A 16,714-nucleotide genomic window follows, 5' to 3' on the forward strand; every position below is an offset into this window, starting at 1 on the left:
TGTGAAATACTTAAGCTCAAATGGATGTATGTGTAAACAATGGACAATAACAAAATTAAACTCACTTCAATCTAGCATAAAAATATGAGAATCAAAATATAAGATTAGCTAGAAGAAAGAGTTAGGAAAATTTCTCTAAAAGATAAAGAAATGTAGAGATTGATATTTGAGGTTAAACTCCTCAAAAACCGAAATTGCAAGCTTCTTCTCTTTGTGAAACTTTCTTCACAAAACAAACACACCAAAACTTTTAATTAAACCAGTGTAAACACTCTTTAAAACATTGTGAAAACTCTTATTAAAAAAACCAAGTGTTGAGGCTATTTATGGCCTCTCAAAAGAATCAGCCAAAACTAGCTGTTATGCAGAAAATCCTCGATCAGTCGACTGGTAGGTAGGGATCGGTCGACTCATGATATGACCGTTGGCTGAGCTGGAAAAAAATAGCATCGTCGGTTGACTGAAGGTGTGCTATCGGTCGACTGATTTAAAGGCATCGGTCAATAGGTAAGCCTGAGAAAACAAATGTTGGAAAATTAGTTTGGTCGGTCAACTGATGGTGTTCGGTCGGTCAACTGATTTTTGATATTCTAAAAACTTAGTTTATCTTGAAGAGTTGATTTTCTAAAATTATTTTAACATATTAAATCAACTCAAAAAATAATAAAACTTTCGAAAATGTTTGTACACATGAAATTAAACATGTTAGAAAAAGAATTTTTCAAATTGCATTTCCCATTTGTGAAAACTCAAGTATTTTGTAAACTGTTCAAAAATACAAAATTGTCAAATACTTGATTTTGATGAAATCTTTTCAAATAAGTTTTGAAACACTTTCTAGTAGATTAAAAGACTTGATAAAAGATATAAAATAGTATAATCAAGTCTTTAATCCGTAAACACATTATTTTCCCAAATATAGATGATAAATATAAAACAAGTATGTATGTCTATAAATATAACTATTTGTTTTATATTTATACGATTGAATTTGAAAGCTATAAAACAAAAACGTGTATGTGTGTAATATTTGAGCTTTTAAGTATGAAACATAAAGTAAATCTCCTAAACTACTATACCCAAGCAAATGATCTTCATTAAGCTCAATCTTGGTAAAACATGGATGAAGCGTAATAGAATCTTTGGCTTGAATTGCGACGGCTTAATTCCGATTTCCTTCCAACCTCCTTTAAATATCATTGTTAAGCTCAATTCCAACAAACATCCGACTAGGATCCTTGTGTAAGATTTCTAATAAGTAAATATAAACACTCGACAAATAATATTAGGAATTGTTTATTAATCATTAAAACTAGATTAGATAATAGGCTCATAAACATGAAACCTAACAATCTCCCCCTTTTTTATGATGACAAACAATCTAGACAAAGAGTATATAAAGTATGCATTATACTAAATGGATATACAAAAATATAATCTTTATGCATAAAAACCAAAGCAGGATATACTCACAATATTCTTGTTTCTCCCTCTTTATCAACATCAAAATGAGGAAAACAATAATTATAGAGAGTAAAAGCTCCCCTATCAATAAAAGCACGAGTGAGTATAAACAACGACAAAGATAGGGAAGACTCCCCCTAACAAAAAACCTTAAAGCATATAAAATAATAAGGCAACTAAATGTTGACAAATAGATATATATAAAATATATTAATTGCAACTCACATTTAAGGTGACTCAAAAGAACATACATATATATGTATCTTTATAAACGGTGTTCAAAGGTCTCAAAACATAGATACATCCGTAAGAAAAAAATTAGGTAAAGTTTAAAATATATTGTAAAGCAACAAAACTAGGATACAATACATTCAAACATCTTGGTTAAGACTTGTTCACAAGAATTTTTTAATATATTCTGTATGAATATTCACAATTTGTTTAGAAAAGAAAATCTAAACAAAAATCATCTTTTAGAAAATACAAAACAAAAAAATGCTAAAAATTTATTTTGACAATTAAACTTGTTTTGGCACCCAAAAACTTTTGGTGCCGGTGTGTTAGAGACATGACCCCTATTAATATATCTCAAAGTCCTTAGGTTATAATCCCATTTAGGCGTATTTTGTGCACGTGTCCAGTCATAGCAATATTCACGCAAATAACCCTTCCTATTGTAATAAGTGTAATAAAATGGGTGCACTTATTTATGTTGACCATTAAATTGTACACATGAAATATTTTTAAACAAACATGACCTTTTTGGAACATTTTTCGAAATTAAAACCTTTTGCAAATCAAAATAATATTTTGCCAAATGGTCAAATCTACCATAAAATTTGGATTTAAACACATCAACATGCTTATGATGAGTAATGAGTGCATGTGTGTTGAGAAGAAACTTTATGAGATGCACAACAAGCACTAGAGTTAGAATTTGTGAGTTTATGTGTATCATAGTAAACTTTAGCAAGGTGGCCTTTACGATCGCAAATAGTGTATTTGTAAATTTTGTTATACGTGTGTACATAGTGAGTGGGTGTTTTGGAAGAGTTGGCCCGTGACTTTGCACACATATCCATAAGTTTCTTATTATTATCAATGCATTTATTTAGTGTTCAATCAAGAGAATAAATACGTTTTTTTTATATGATTCAACTCTTCATTTTGCACTTTAGCATTAACATTAAATATAATATAAATAGCATTAATGGTATATTATATTGAGTAAATTTTATAAATTTTGCTTATGCATTTGTAAATTTTGTATTATGTAAATTTTGTAAATTTTGCTTATGCATTAATGATATATTATATTATGTAAATTTTGTAAATTATGGATATATTATTTACTTATGCATTTGTAAATTTTGCTATACATGTATACATAGTGAGTGGGTGTTTTGGAAGAGTTGGCCCGTGACTTTGCACACATATCCATAAGTTTACTATTATTATTAATGTATTTATTTAGTGTTGAATCAAGAGAACAAATACATTTTTTCATATGATTCAACTCTTCATTTTGCACTTTAGCATTAACATAAGAAGTAGAACAAACATGATTATTCTTAAAAAAAATTAATTCATTTTTAATTATTTCTACTTCTAACAACGCATTATTTTCTCATGAGTTATGCTAGTAACATTTAAGGTTAAAGAATCATGATTCAATTTTAATTATCATTATTTTCTTTAAGGATCACATTCTCTTTAGAAATAATATCATATTTAGAAGCTAATATGTCATGATCGGATTTTAAGTTAACATGCTTGCTTTGTAGATTTTTAAAATTATGATGCAATTTGTTATAAGCTTGCATTAATCTTTCATATGCACAAGCAAGTTCATCTATAGACAATTTATTATCGAAATTGGACTCACATACCTCACTAGGACTATCACCTAGTGGTCGTGTGCACGATGAAGCTCCAATGCACTTGAAGTAGAATTCGCCGGAATCTATTGGGTCTCCTCCAAGTTATCATGATCTTCTATATGTTTCTATAAAGTATAAGCACTATCAAAATGAGCAAGTTTGTTAGAAATTGATGAATCAAAAGTATTAAGCATAAATTCTAACAATAACTTGTTCATAACAAACATCTTCTTATCATTTAAGCTCCACTTAGATTTCTCGAAAGTGGGCACAATATAAGCACTATCAATAACCTCCCATAATTCAATATTTTTAGATCTAATAAATAATTTAAATCTAAAAATCCATTATGCATAGGGGAAGGTATTAAATTTAGGAGTAATATCAATAGAATAACCTAAACTAGGTGCACCATGCATGTCCATAATTATGATACAAGCAAGAAAAAAAATAACAAAACTAGATTAGCAAGATATGAAAGCTTGGATCTTTGACTCTAGACGATTAAGCCACAAATCAAGAGCACCAAGCTCTGATATCAAATGAAAGTACCCTAGAGGAGGGTGAATAGGGTAATTGCTAATATAATCTGATTTTAATACTAAATTAAAAACTTATTAACTAATATCCTTACAATACGATATACAAGATAAATATGCAAGGATAATAGGAGATAATAAGTGATAATAAGTGATATAAACAATGAGACAATAATAGAGCACTAAAACAAACACAATGATATGATCACGGAGTTTGGTCAACCCTTGACCTACGTCTCCGCTCCCCATATCGAGGAGATTCTCCACTATCACAACAAATCTACACAATCAGTTTTCCAAGTTCACCAAAAACTTTTATAATCACACGTTGTCAATCTCACAAGACACTCCTCTAAGTGTTAGACTAGCCCTTGTTACCTTCCTCAAGTGTTTGGATTTACCACCTCTCCCTAGGCTTTACTATCAAACCACTCCTCTTGGAATTAATTAACTCTGTCTCTCTCCAACCATTCCTCTAAGTGTCCTTGTGTTTACGAAGCCAAAATAGATGCTACTTAAGGCCAGCTAGGTATTATGTTTTCATTATGTTTTTTGGTGATTGAAAACTTAAATGATTTATCAATAAAATTGGGGTTTCTTTTTTTCAAAATTTAATATTTGTTCTTGGCATTCTTGGACTGCGCATTTTGCTTGATTCATCATGCTTATGTAGAAGCTTGATACTACTTGACTCGTTGGCGGTGTGATGTCAACTGGGGCTCTCATCAGCAATTTACCACTAAATACAGATGAAGAATAATAAAACCTGAAGTTGTTTATCTAGATATCAATTTTCTTTAAGTGCAAAAAATATATAAATTAAAACTTACCATAAATATTGAAAATAAACAGTTCAAATATCATTACAAATAGAATTTCTATTCCCGAATTTTTTCTGAGTGGTCTTAATCAAGTAGAAATTAATGAGTTTTTAACCTAACCCCATCTAATTTCTAAAGCTTTGTTTGACAACTCATCCAGTAACAAAGTTAATAAAATTAACTTGGCTAAAGGCTTGTAATATGTTTGGTAAAAACTTATATAAGATTGAACTAATTTGTTTTTTAGTACAAAATAGTGGCCCTTAATTAGATTATCTTTGGATCACCCCCACGTTGAATCAATTCTAATTAGATAAAGGTCTTAATTGGATTGGTCTGATGTAACATATAGGTTTTTAGAATATTTACATTGTAGACTAAATATCACAAAATCCCCTTAAATTTGAACAACTATAAAATAACCCCATAAAACTTAGAAAACCCCCTTTATAATATAATTTTTTTTTCAGAGAACGATCACAAAAGTGTGACCCACACATTTCATTGCCAAAAATATCATCCTGAGTAATTTTACTTATAGATGCAAAATTTGCTTGTTAACAGTCTTCAGGATAAGGACAGGATTTCTAGTAATATGTTCTAATAATATGTTTAAGTTAAATGAGGTTTTCTGATAACTAACATCAGGGTATTTTTTTTTTTTTTTTTTTTTGATATTTTTAAAGTTACATCCTACAGTGGGCGGGCAATCTATAATCATCCAAAGTAGGCGGTTTCTTATATTTAGCCTATATTATAGGGTTAATAGCGAGTAGACCCCTTAGTATCACCCAATTGCTAATAGATCCTCTGTTTTTTTTTTTTTTTTTTTTTTGATATTTTTAAAGTTACATCCTACAGTGGGCGGGCAATCTATAATCATCCAAAGTAGGCGGTTTCTTATATTTAGCCTATATTATAGGGTTAATAGCGAGTAGACCCCTTAGTATCACCCAATTGCTAATAGATCCTCTGTAATTTTATTTGTTGTAAATAGACCCCATGTAGTATCAGCTCAGGTGTGAATACACCCCTTTAGTGAACATTTTTCAAGTTTTTAAAATTCAAAAAAAAATTAGCAATTGAGGATATATCCGCACTATTAGAACTATAAAGGATCTACTCAATATCTTGAAACCTTTTTAACGATTTTAAGAATCAAATAAATAAATAAATAAATAAATCAATGAGTCCTTTGTAAAAAAAAACATAATCACAAAGACTTATTTCGAAATATGCAAAATTTAAGGTAACTAAATGTTTTTCGAACACCTAACGTTGAGATTTTGACAGCCTCAATATCTGGCCAGTTTCACGATTTGGACTCGTTCAATGTCACGTGCGTACAGCCATGGACCCCGACCGAACCCACAGGATCTCAAAGACCTTATAAAAAACTCACAGTTAAGCTAGAGTTTGAGAAATTCATCTTCAATGACCATAATCTCCTCACCTTCGGCTCAATGTCCACAGTGTCGTTCTTCTTCCTCTTCGATCCGTTCGATTTCAGCAATACAATTACGGGGAATGTATGTATATATACAAGCATCTCCCCTTTTCATCGTTAATTATTTTTCATTTTCGCCTGTCACACATTGACCGTGATGTCGATGTTTTCAGTAATATATGATATATGTTATTGACGAAATGTATAGTAGGTATGATCTGTTCCTGAGAAGCCACCAATGTTTTCACATTTATTTACTTCTAATAGTACTTTTATATATGTTATATCGCCGCTCAGGTAGGGGTGTCCATCCGGCCCGGCCTAGCATACGTCCCTGTCTCCCTACTCCCTCTCAATTCTAAATACTAAGATTTTTATTAAACTGTACCAAAGATAAACATGACTATTAGACAATATTCATAGCAAAAATGTAAAAGGAAAATATCAACGTTAAAAAGGGCTCAAACTTGGTGATAATCGGGAGAATTTGTAGATTGGCGCATCAAAGTTTTTTAAAAAATAATTATGAAAGTGTAGGATATTGAGCGCAGTTTACGCTTATTTTTTATGCTAATTAATGAAGATCATAAAAGCTTTTGTACGTGTTTCTATTCAGATTAATTAGAAGATCGTAGAAGAAGAAGCTTGAACCGAAAGAGCAAAATGGCGGACAGACATAGTCATGAGAATTTCTCCTGTCAGGATCTGGCGGCAAACTCCGGCTTGGATGACTTTTTCATCCTGTCCATCGAGATCAGCATCCTTGTCGCCCTCTCGCATCTCCTTCATTTCTTCTTCAAGCGCTTCAGTCAGCCTAGCATCGTCTCCCAAATGTTTGTAAGTAATTTCAAATGTACATCGCTGCTAAAATCTCAAGTAAATTCCAAGAAAAATCATATATATATATATGCTATTAATATTTATAAACAAAAAATTCCAAAGGATTTTATCATCATTAACCAATGCAAAATATATCGTTAAAATCAATGTCTCAGAATTTTCATGAAGTTAGTTAATTTTCGCCTCTTGACATATAATTCAAGACACGTCGAAAAAAATTGAAATTTTATTTCTAATTGGTTCATGTGTAGTAGATCACATCAACTGGTTTGGATTTTTATTTTTGGGTTCCGATTTTTAAATTTGGTTGATCAGTATCCCAGTTAGATCTATTAAAGAGCCTAGATCAACTACACACACGCCAAGTATATCATATTATATAATATAATATATAAATATATAATATATATATATATATATAATATATATATATATAATATATATATAGCATAATGTGTATCATTGTCATGCGAGCGGGGATTTCCTCTTGACGTCTTTAAAAATCAAATGATTGAGCGACATTTATGGATGGTCCGCTCCGGTTTGAACTGAATCTACTATATTCTAAACCCCAACACACCAGTTTGGAGCATGAACCCGGTCGTCGCTTTGACCCCCATCGAGCGCTCTCATGTGCAAAAAGTTCTACTTCATTCAAAACCTGTTTAAAATGAATTACGAGTGGATAAAGGGTCAAACGACGACGGGCGTTCACCCCAAATTTGCATGTGCTTGGGGTTTTAGAATATGTAACAATGTTCAACGAGCGCGATCATCACAAATGTCGGCTCAAGTCAATGTGATTTTAGAGGGCATCAAGAGAAACTCCTCTATGACAGGCATACCCATTTAATCTCTCTCTCCATATATATATATATAATATATATATATAATATATATATATACTATATATATAAAGAATAGTGAGGAACTTATACCAAGTATAACTTTTATGATTGTAGGGTAGGCTCATTTCCATCACTCGAGTAAATAAGAACCATGTAATCGCATTGAGTTGAAAAGTGATTGAGTTGATGAGAATTAAGGACACCTCACTTACCAAAGTACATAGTGTTTGGTTACAAAGATTCATATATATATATATATAATATATAATATATATATATATATATATATATATATATATATATATATATATATATAATATAATATATAAATATATTAGAAAAATGGAGAATAGATGGCGCTCTTCTCCCTGTGAAATGACAGGTCCGATAAATGTACACCCTACTAGTCACATCGGTGATGGGCGGCTTACAGTCATACATCGACACTCACGACATCCCCTCTCTCTCTCTCTCTCTACATATATATATATATAATTCTATGGTCATGATAAAATATTATATTTTTATTTTATCCATAGATTCCCCTCCAAACATCTAGCTGAGGTTCGTCCAAATGTCTGAAGAAAAAACCATATTACAAATACTAGGACATTTTTTTTATGTTTGGATACCATGGTAATTTTTGTGTTAATATATTATATTATTATATAATACTTAATTTGATGTAGAACGCACTACAGACATATTCATGGAGAAACTAGATCGTCAAAAGCCGAAACGTGGGCCCGACAAAGAAAAGTAATATGCAACGAAGAACATATCATATCTCCCAAACATACATCAGAATTGGACAAGTTATATAACAAAATCATATATTTTTCAAGATGGAGTTAACCTAACTGACCGTTACTCAGGTTTCCACCATTTGTTTCATAAAATCCCCTTCAGTTGAGAGATATCAAAATTTTATTAGTTTTTTTTACTATTTTAGGTAATATTTTAGGAATATGTTTTGATTAGAAAACAAATTCGATTTGATTCTAAAATTGACTAATTTATTTCCCAATCATAGGAGTTTTTAAGATTGTTTTGTTATTTTTATTTGAGAGTAATCAGTATCCTTGACAAGGAGGAGATTTTCCTCCCTGATAATGATGTGACATAATCTCCACTATGTGAAGGAGAGATAATAAAGTAGAAGAGAGAATTTTACATGATGTGAATTGTGCCACATCATCGTCAAGGAGGGAACCCCTCTCCTTGTCAAGGATACATATTAATCTCTTTTTATTTTTAGTATAATTCAGGTCCTAGTAAGAGTCTTATTTATTTTTAATTTAAACAGAGGATTGTATGTCATAGAGGTATAACTTTTAAATTTCTCTTGTTATATATTCTTTGTGGATTCAAAGTTCTGCATAGATTTAGAGAATGTTCTTTGTGGATTTAAAGAGCAACCTTTGGTGGATTCCAAGGTTTTCAACTTCCCAGCTACGTTATAATTAATATACTAAATATCATAATATTAATATTTTATTTTTGGAGTAGCTATTATTTTATTATTAAATATTTTTATTATATCTCATATTATTTTAATATATTATGTATAATATTAGTAAATAATTAGTGCTAAATGTATTAATTAATATAATATAAACTTTATTTTATTAAGTAACATATTTTCATATTGTTATGGTGTTTTCACAGGCCAAAGTACGACCCTTTGCCAGTAACGGACACGTGACCCCCTACATGCACCGCTCAAATCGAATTAACGGTCAGGACCACCAAGAATCCAGACTTAGCCGACTCGTCAAGTCGACATCTCCTTAGATAGACTCGAAGGGCGGTACTTGTCGGCCCTCTTGTCGAAGACGACTTGCTAGCCCATTCGACCAGTTATTCAACGTCTTGCAGGGTCAACTCAAAAGGCGTTCCTTCTCGGCACCCTTCGCCATAAGCCAAATAACGACTTCAATCTTGAGCCTCCCCCGCTGACAGTGCAGTAGCGTGACATTAAATGCTTTGTAGGTGCATCATTCCTCTAGCCCCGATAGTCTTCATGATACATCGGACCATGTCAGCAATGTCATACCCCCAATCACTTCACATTAAATACTGAGGTGACCTCTCCTCTACTCGTCGACCGACACCTGTCACTACAAGAAATTATGTCTTTAACGAAGGGAAATCCCTTCGTTAAATAGCTAAAAACATTTGTTATTGTATGCCAACGACAGAAAAAATCCCTTCGTCACCCGTCGTTGAAGCCTTCTTCGCTAAAGTGTTATGAAGGTTATAATACCCGTCGTTATAGAGTCCAGAACGACGAAACATATTACCGTCGTTCATATCTACGATAGTAATTAGGATCAAATAACGATAGGTATTAGGATCAAATCAATGAAGGGACTAGAAAGCTGTTATCACATCTCACATCATTCCTCTAATATTTATAATCACTCGATGAAGGGTTTAAAACCTGTCGTTATTATATGCACATTAATGACAGTTGTAGGCGTCAAAAAATACTGAGAGATATCCAAACACAGCTCAAAAGGAAGTCATCCAAAATGTCAAAAAAAAACACAAGTATAGACTGTCTCGCACGCGAGACAGTCTTTACTGTCTCGCACGCGAGGACAGCATCAGCTGCCGCGCCTAAAGAGACAGTTATTGACCAGCTATTTCTTCAGTTATCGTCTAAGGAGGCTATAAATACCCCCCTATGGCCATCATTGACAGGGGCTGAGCATTTCCAGAGCAGATTAGAGCAGAGAGCCTTGAGTTTTGGTGAATTAGAGCAAGAGAGAGAGTCTTCCTTCTTCACAAACATCCTCAAGAAGCTTCTGGCGATTCCTAGAGATCTAAGCTCTGACTTGATCTTTAGAAGAGTGAACATCTTACATCGATAAGATATTCGCTTCAAATTCTTACTTCGATAAACGAAGGAAGAATCATTAAACCCCTCACGATTCAATCAGAATCTGTGATTTGGTGGTCCACGAGTCAAAGCGCTCCCGGCACAGGTAAAGATCCCACACAAGCAGCGATCCAAATAACGATCCTGCGTTTGTTTCTCAAGAGTTGTAATTTTTCCTTTTGTTGTGTAAAAGGAGTCTTATAAAAAGGCTATCTCTTTTTTGAATTTATTGTAATTGACCAAAGATATAATAAATTCCATGACAAAGTCAACTTTTGACAAAAACAAATTGGCGACCACAGTGGGAGCCAACGGTCTCGCTGTCAAGACCGTCGTGTCGCAGCCAACCATCAAGATCTCGGTTGAATCAACGGTCGAGTACGAGTTCGACCAAGCGAAGTTTGAGGAGTATTTATCATCCTCATCTGTAAAGTCTTCCTCGCCTCGCAAATGCAGGAAGATTTTATCTTTGTTGAAGTTGTTAAACACTACAGATGAAGACTCTCGCTTAATTGTTGCTGAGGATTCTACTCGCAACCTCTCTGCTCATAATGACTCTTCTTCAATTAAGGAGTCATTAAATCAAAACCCGCCGGCATTGACGAAAAGAGCTCGTCAGAGACAACGCCAACGCTGCGCTCGCCAAATGGCTAAGGCCTTGCCAAATGGCTAAGGCCTTGGAACAATCTGACGGAGTTCGTTATCATGCGGACTTAGAGTCGAGGAGGCATCGAGTGGTTCAGTTGTCTCAACGACCAATCACTTATGTCTCTGCTAAACTCACGACGGAAGAATGGACTATTGTCAAAAGGACTCGTTCGACCCTTAAAGAACGTATACAAAAACGTCGTGCAAACGCTGCTCATGCCTGTGCTCTCATACAACAAAGACGAGAAAGGATGAAGGAAACGGTGGCCAAAGAACCACCGAAACTCTGCCAAGTTTGGATTCCAAAGTCTGAAGTTGTAAAAAATCAACATTCGGAGCCCGTTAGGACTCCACACCCGCAAGGGGGTGGTTCTAAACGTATGACTCTTAACATAACCTTGGATCGCTCAGAGGCGACGACAAGTCATCCTGGGTATGTTAACAAGGTTCAAACACAAAAACAGAAGATAGGTTGCTCTGGTCACCATGCTGACGAGTTGTACTATCAAACTAAAGGTGGAAACAAATCACATAAAAGGACTGTTCGAGAAACGAAAGTCATCCTGAGTATGTTAACAAGGTTCAAACACAAAAACAGAAGATAGGTTGCTCTGGTCACCATGCTGACGAGTTGTACTATCAAACTAAAGGTGGAAACAAATCACATAAAAGGACTGTTCGAGAAACGAATCGTCATTGTGTATGTGAAAAACTTATCAAAGCAGTGTTGTCCAAATGCAACTGCTTTAAAGCCATTCTGCCGAAAGTTTATGTGTTCCAGATACTTTCTACTGAAATGTTAAAGTCCAAACCGAGACGTTTCAACAAGAAGCTTGCTATTCAAGAGGATGAATTCCCTGAAGTCACCATCAACATGGCCGATAAAGGAAAGTCTAAGCGGTATTCAAGTGACTCAAATCCTGACTTTTCTCCGAGAGGAAAAGTCAATCCAAGAATTGCTCAAAGGATGTCTCGACTCCAATTAGGAGCCATCAGATGCAGAAATTACAACAGAATGCAAGAACGAATGTCCTCAGAGGATGGATTCTCGGACACTTGTTCTGCAATCGCTTCTGATGATACAATGTCTAGCACGGGACAAACCAGAGAAGTACTCACAATCACCTCTGATCAATTTGCTCAAATGCTTCAAGAAGCTCTAGCCAAGCAACGTGAAGAAATTAGAGCTGAGATGAAGACAGAGATGGAGTTAACTATTCAACAAATAAAAGAATTGCTAGCTCAACGGTCTCAACTTCCTGAGTCCAGTCAGCGAGCTGAATCCAGTCGCCGCACTCAAAATATTGCAGATGACAGTGATCCGGAAGTGGAGGAAGTCATCTTTGCTGATGCACCTCCCAATAGCAATAGCTCTGGGGGTGGTCTAACGGATTCTCCCAATAACGAGATTGGGGGTGGTTCAATAGCACCTCTCACAGGGGGTGGTCTAACTCATTCTCCTCAACGTCCTTCGAATGAAGACATAGACGATAAAGGGAAAATGAGAGAGCTTAAAAACAAAATCAACGCTTTGATGACGGCTCAAGAAGTGAAGAAGACGGGTATTCCATGTCCCTATCCAAGAGAATGAGATTCAATATCGTATCCGGTAAAGTTCAATCTGATTAACTTCACACCGTTTGAGGAGAAGAGCTCGCCTATTCAGTACTTGATTTATTTCAAGTCTCATTTGGGCATGATCTCTGGAAACGAGGCTTTAATGGTCTGGTCATTCGTTGGCACCCTTCGTGAGCCCGTCTTCGATTGGTACCGACGGCTCAAACCAGGGAACACCAATTGCTGGGATGACATGGAAAGTTTGTTCCTCAATAACTTCTTCGATGATGACACCGAAGTGTCAGTCGGAGCCCTTTTGGATGAGAAGCAAAAAGACGGAGAATCTATTGATAATTTTGTCAAGCGCTTCCGTGACAAAGCAATGAATTGCAGAGATCCTGTTATAGAGGAGTTTATCCTGAAACATGCCACAATAATCTCTTCATCGATGTCCTGGAAACCCTGGGGATTGTACCATCCAAAACTTGGAAAGAGTTAAAATTACGTGGCGAACAAGCTGAACACTTTCTTAAAAGAAAGAAAGTTGAGAGAGGTCAACCGACGACATCCACAATTCCTGTGAACGCAACTCTCGATCCGAGGTTCCAAAAAGAGTATTCTTTCGAAGATAATGAAGCTCCAACCATCTTGAAATACCTCCTCGCCAACGATAAAATCGAGCTACCACCTATTAAAGATCAGGAGGGAGCTAATAGGATTACGGATCCAAACTACTGTGTGTACCACAGAAAGGTTCTTCATCCCACCGAGATTTGCTTCGGACTCAAAAATAAAATCCAAGCATTAATTGACTCCGGTGTCATAATGGCGAAACAAGCCAAATAAAGACGATGCAAAACTCCATTGGATACACGAGTATAAACTGTTCTCCTTAACTCCATGGGATACACGAGCATAAACTGTTTTCCCCTAACTCCGAAGAGTATACGAGTATAAACTGCTTCTTCATGTAACTCCAAAGAGTATACGAGTAAAAACTGCTTCTCATTCCTCCAACCAGTATACGAGGTTAAACTGCCCCCTGATACTCCAATAAGTATATGAGTCTAAACTGTTTTCCACTCTTGACGGGAAGTTCCTGGAGAATTATTTTACATGTAATATTCTTAAGGATAACCCGGTCATGTGACTCAGTATGATGTTAGACCCATTTTCGCGAAGAAAGCTGAGGGTGGGTGGTTCGTGTAACGGAAGTTCCCAAAAGAATGTTATATATAATTTTCTCAGGGATAACCCGATTATTACAAACGAAGTGATAAACACTATATCCCCATGGTGATTTCCGAATACTCTTTTGCTGAGATGAGATTCGATCACTTCTTTAGATCAATCTTCCCTCTCAAATTCTTATTTGGTCAAACCTTTAAAACAGTTAGGACCAAAGCCAAAATACAGTTAGGATCGTCTCAAAACCTCCCACTTGGTCAAACCTTACTACAGTTAGGACCACAACCAAAATCCCTTCTCGATTCATTCCACGAACGAGAGGTCCACTTTCAGTTGAATAATCAAACTTTATGACAGTTAGGATTATTCAAACCAATCCAGATTCTCTAGGTGGAGATCCCACTTCGAGTTTCCTTTAGACCAGGAGATAGAATATAAAATTCTTCCTCTCCAATTTCGGGTTTATCTCTACCAACAAACAAGAGACCAGGAAATAGAATATAAAATTCTTCCTCTCCGATTTTGGGTTTATCTCTACCAACAAATAAGAGACCAGGAGATAGAATATAAAATTCTTCCTCTTCGATTCTGGGTTCATTTCTACCAACAAACAAGAGACCAGAAGATAGAATATAAAATTATTCCTCTCCGATTCCGGGTTCATCTCTACCAACAAAAAAGAGACCAGGAGATAGAATATAAAATTCTTCCGATAAACGCAGTGCCGGAGAAGCATTAACTATTCTACAAGGAATTGAATAGATTAATGGATGAAGGGATCAAGAGCTGGAGCCATTTTACAGATTCTTCTACACGATCTACTCAATCAAGTATTGAAAGGATCATAAGTAAGACCTATCTTATCCAAAGTATCCCAGAACTCCTCTATAAAAAATTGAGTCTGGAATACTTTGGAGGTGGTATTTGTAGGCGTCAAAAAATACTGAGAGATATCCAAACACAGCTCAAAAGGAAGTCATCCAAAATGTCAAAAAAAGAACACAAGTATAGACTGTCTCGCACGCGAGACAGTCTTTACTGTCTCGCACATGAGACAGACTTGACTGTCTCGCCGTGCGAGATAGTCTTTACTGTCTCGCGGGCGAGACAGACTTTTACTGTCTCGCCCACGCGAGACAGTCTTTACTGTCTCGCCGTGCGAGACAGAATTTACTGTCTCGCACGTGAGACAGCTCTCAGAGGGTCAAAACTACTTTGCATAACCGCCAACACGTGGCCACTAACTATTCAAGAACGTGGGAAACGTCGTGGGTGAGAATCACGTTGATAACTGCCAAAATAACGGAGTTTGAAACGTGGGAAGGCAGTTACAGCGAAAACTGTCAGGAATATTCCTTTTCCGAGATAGTGTTTACTGTCTCGCGGGCCGAGACAGCAAACACTGTCTCGCCCGTCGAGACAGCAAACACTGTCTCGGCAGCCGAGACAGCAAATGCTGTCTCGCGAGCTTGTTTTCCGCCAACTGTTCATAGGGGTTATAAATACCCCTCGAAGGCCATTTTTGAGGGGGGCTGATCATTTAAAGCACTTCAGAGCAGACAGAGCAGAGTTCTTGAGCTTCCATCAATCCCTTGAGATTCAAGCTTTGACTTGATTTCAAGAAGAACAACTATCTTACTTTGATAAGATATCGTTTCAAATTCTCACTTCGATAAACGAAGGAAGAATCATTAAACCCCTCACGATTCAATCAGAATCTATGATTTGGTGGTCCACGAGTCAAAGCGCTCCCGGCACAGGCAAAGATCTCACACAAGCAGCGATCCAAACAACGATCCTGCGTTTATTTCTCAAGAGTTGTAATTTTTCCTTTTGTTGTGTAAAAGGAGTCTTATAAAAAGGCTATCTCTTTTTTGAATTAATTGTAATCGACCAAAGATATAATGAATTCCATGACAAAGTCAACTTTTGACGAAAACAACAGTCAACTAGTCCCTTCACTAATTTTGATCGTTAAATACTGGATTTCTTATAGTGTGTAAAGCAGATGCTGACGTAGCCGCCATCCCATACTCATTTGTCGTCATCCTGTACTTGGTCGAGATTACCATTCTACCCTTTTACCACCACTATAAATAGGGGTACTATTCCAAATACCAAGGTAAGCAAGCAATATCTTAGATTTTCGCTGCACTACACTGAAGAACTCATAAAGTTCATCATTTTCCCACTCAAGTCCTTCACTGACTTGATCGTCGGAAGAACAACGAGGGAACTAGTCATCGTCCTCTTACGAGTTGCTATTTGTGTAGGTTGAAGCTACTCAACTCAAAACCAGGTATTCAGAGAAGTTAGCGGCTCTCTAATCAACCTCACTCTCATTTTATTATATGTTTGATTATTAACATCAACACATATCATTACTGTATTATTATTTATAGTCAATAAATTATTATCTCATTTTTAAATATATTTTTATTTCAATGTTGTACTTTGATTAATATAATTTACTTATTATTATTTATTATGGATATAATATAAATAGCATTAATGATACATTTTATTAAGTAAATAATATTACAAGTTTTCTACTATATATTATATTATTATATCATTACTCTATTATTATCTTCCTTT

The 16,714-nt window shown here is 35.2% G+C and overlaps 1 protein-coding gene across 1 annotated transcript in view; it reads left to right on the forward strand.

The window, feature by feature from the left end:
- The window catches only part of LOC109835075 (cation/H(+) antiporter 15-like), a 14,574-nt gene continuing 4,674 nt past the window's right edge, over nucleotides 6,815–16,714 (forward strand). The window contains exon 1 of the mRNA XM_020403071.1: nucleotides 6,815–6,988. Within this exon, the coding sequence (XP_020258660.1) occupies nucleotides 6,815–6,988 (174 nt within the window). The remainder of the gene's footprint in view (nucleotides 6,989–16,714) is intronic.

Source organism: Asparagus officinalis, chromosome 3, assembly GCF_001876935.1.
Source record: "Asparagus officinalis chromosome 3, Aspof.V1, whole genome shotgun sequence".
NCBI classification, from domain to species: Eukaryota; Viridiplantae; Streptophyta; class Magnoliopsida; order Asparagales; family Asparagaceae; genus Asparagus; species Asparagus officinalis.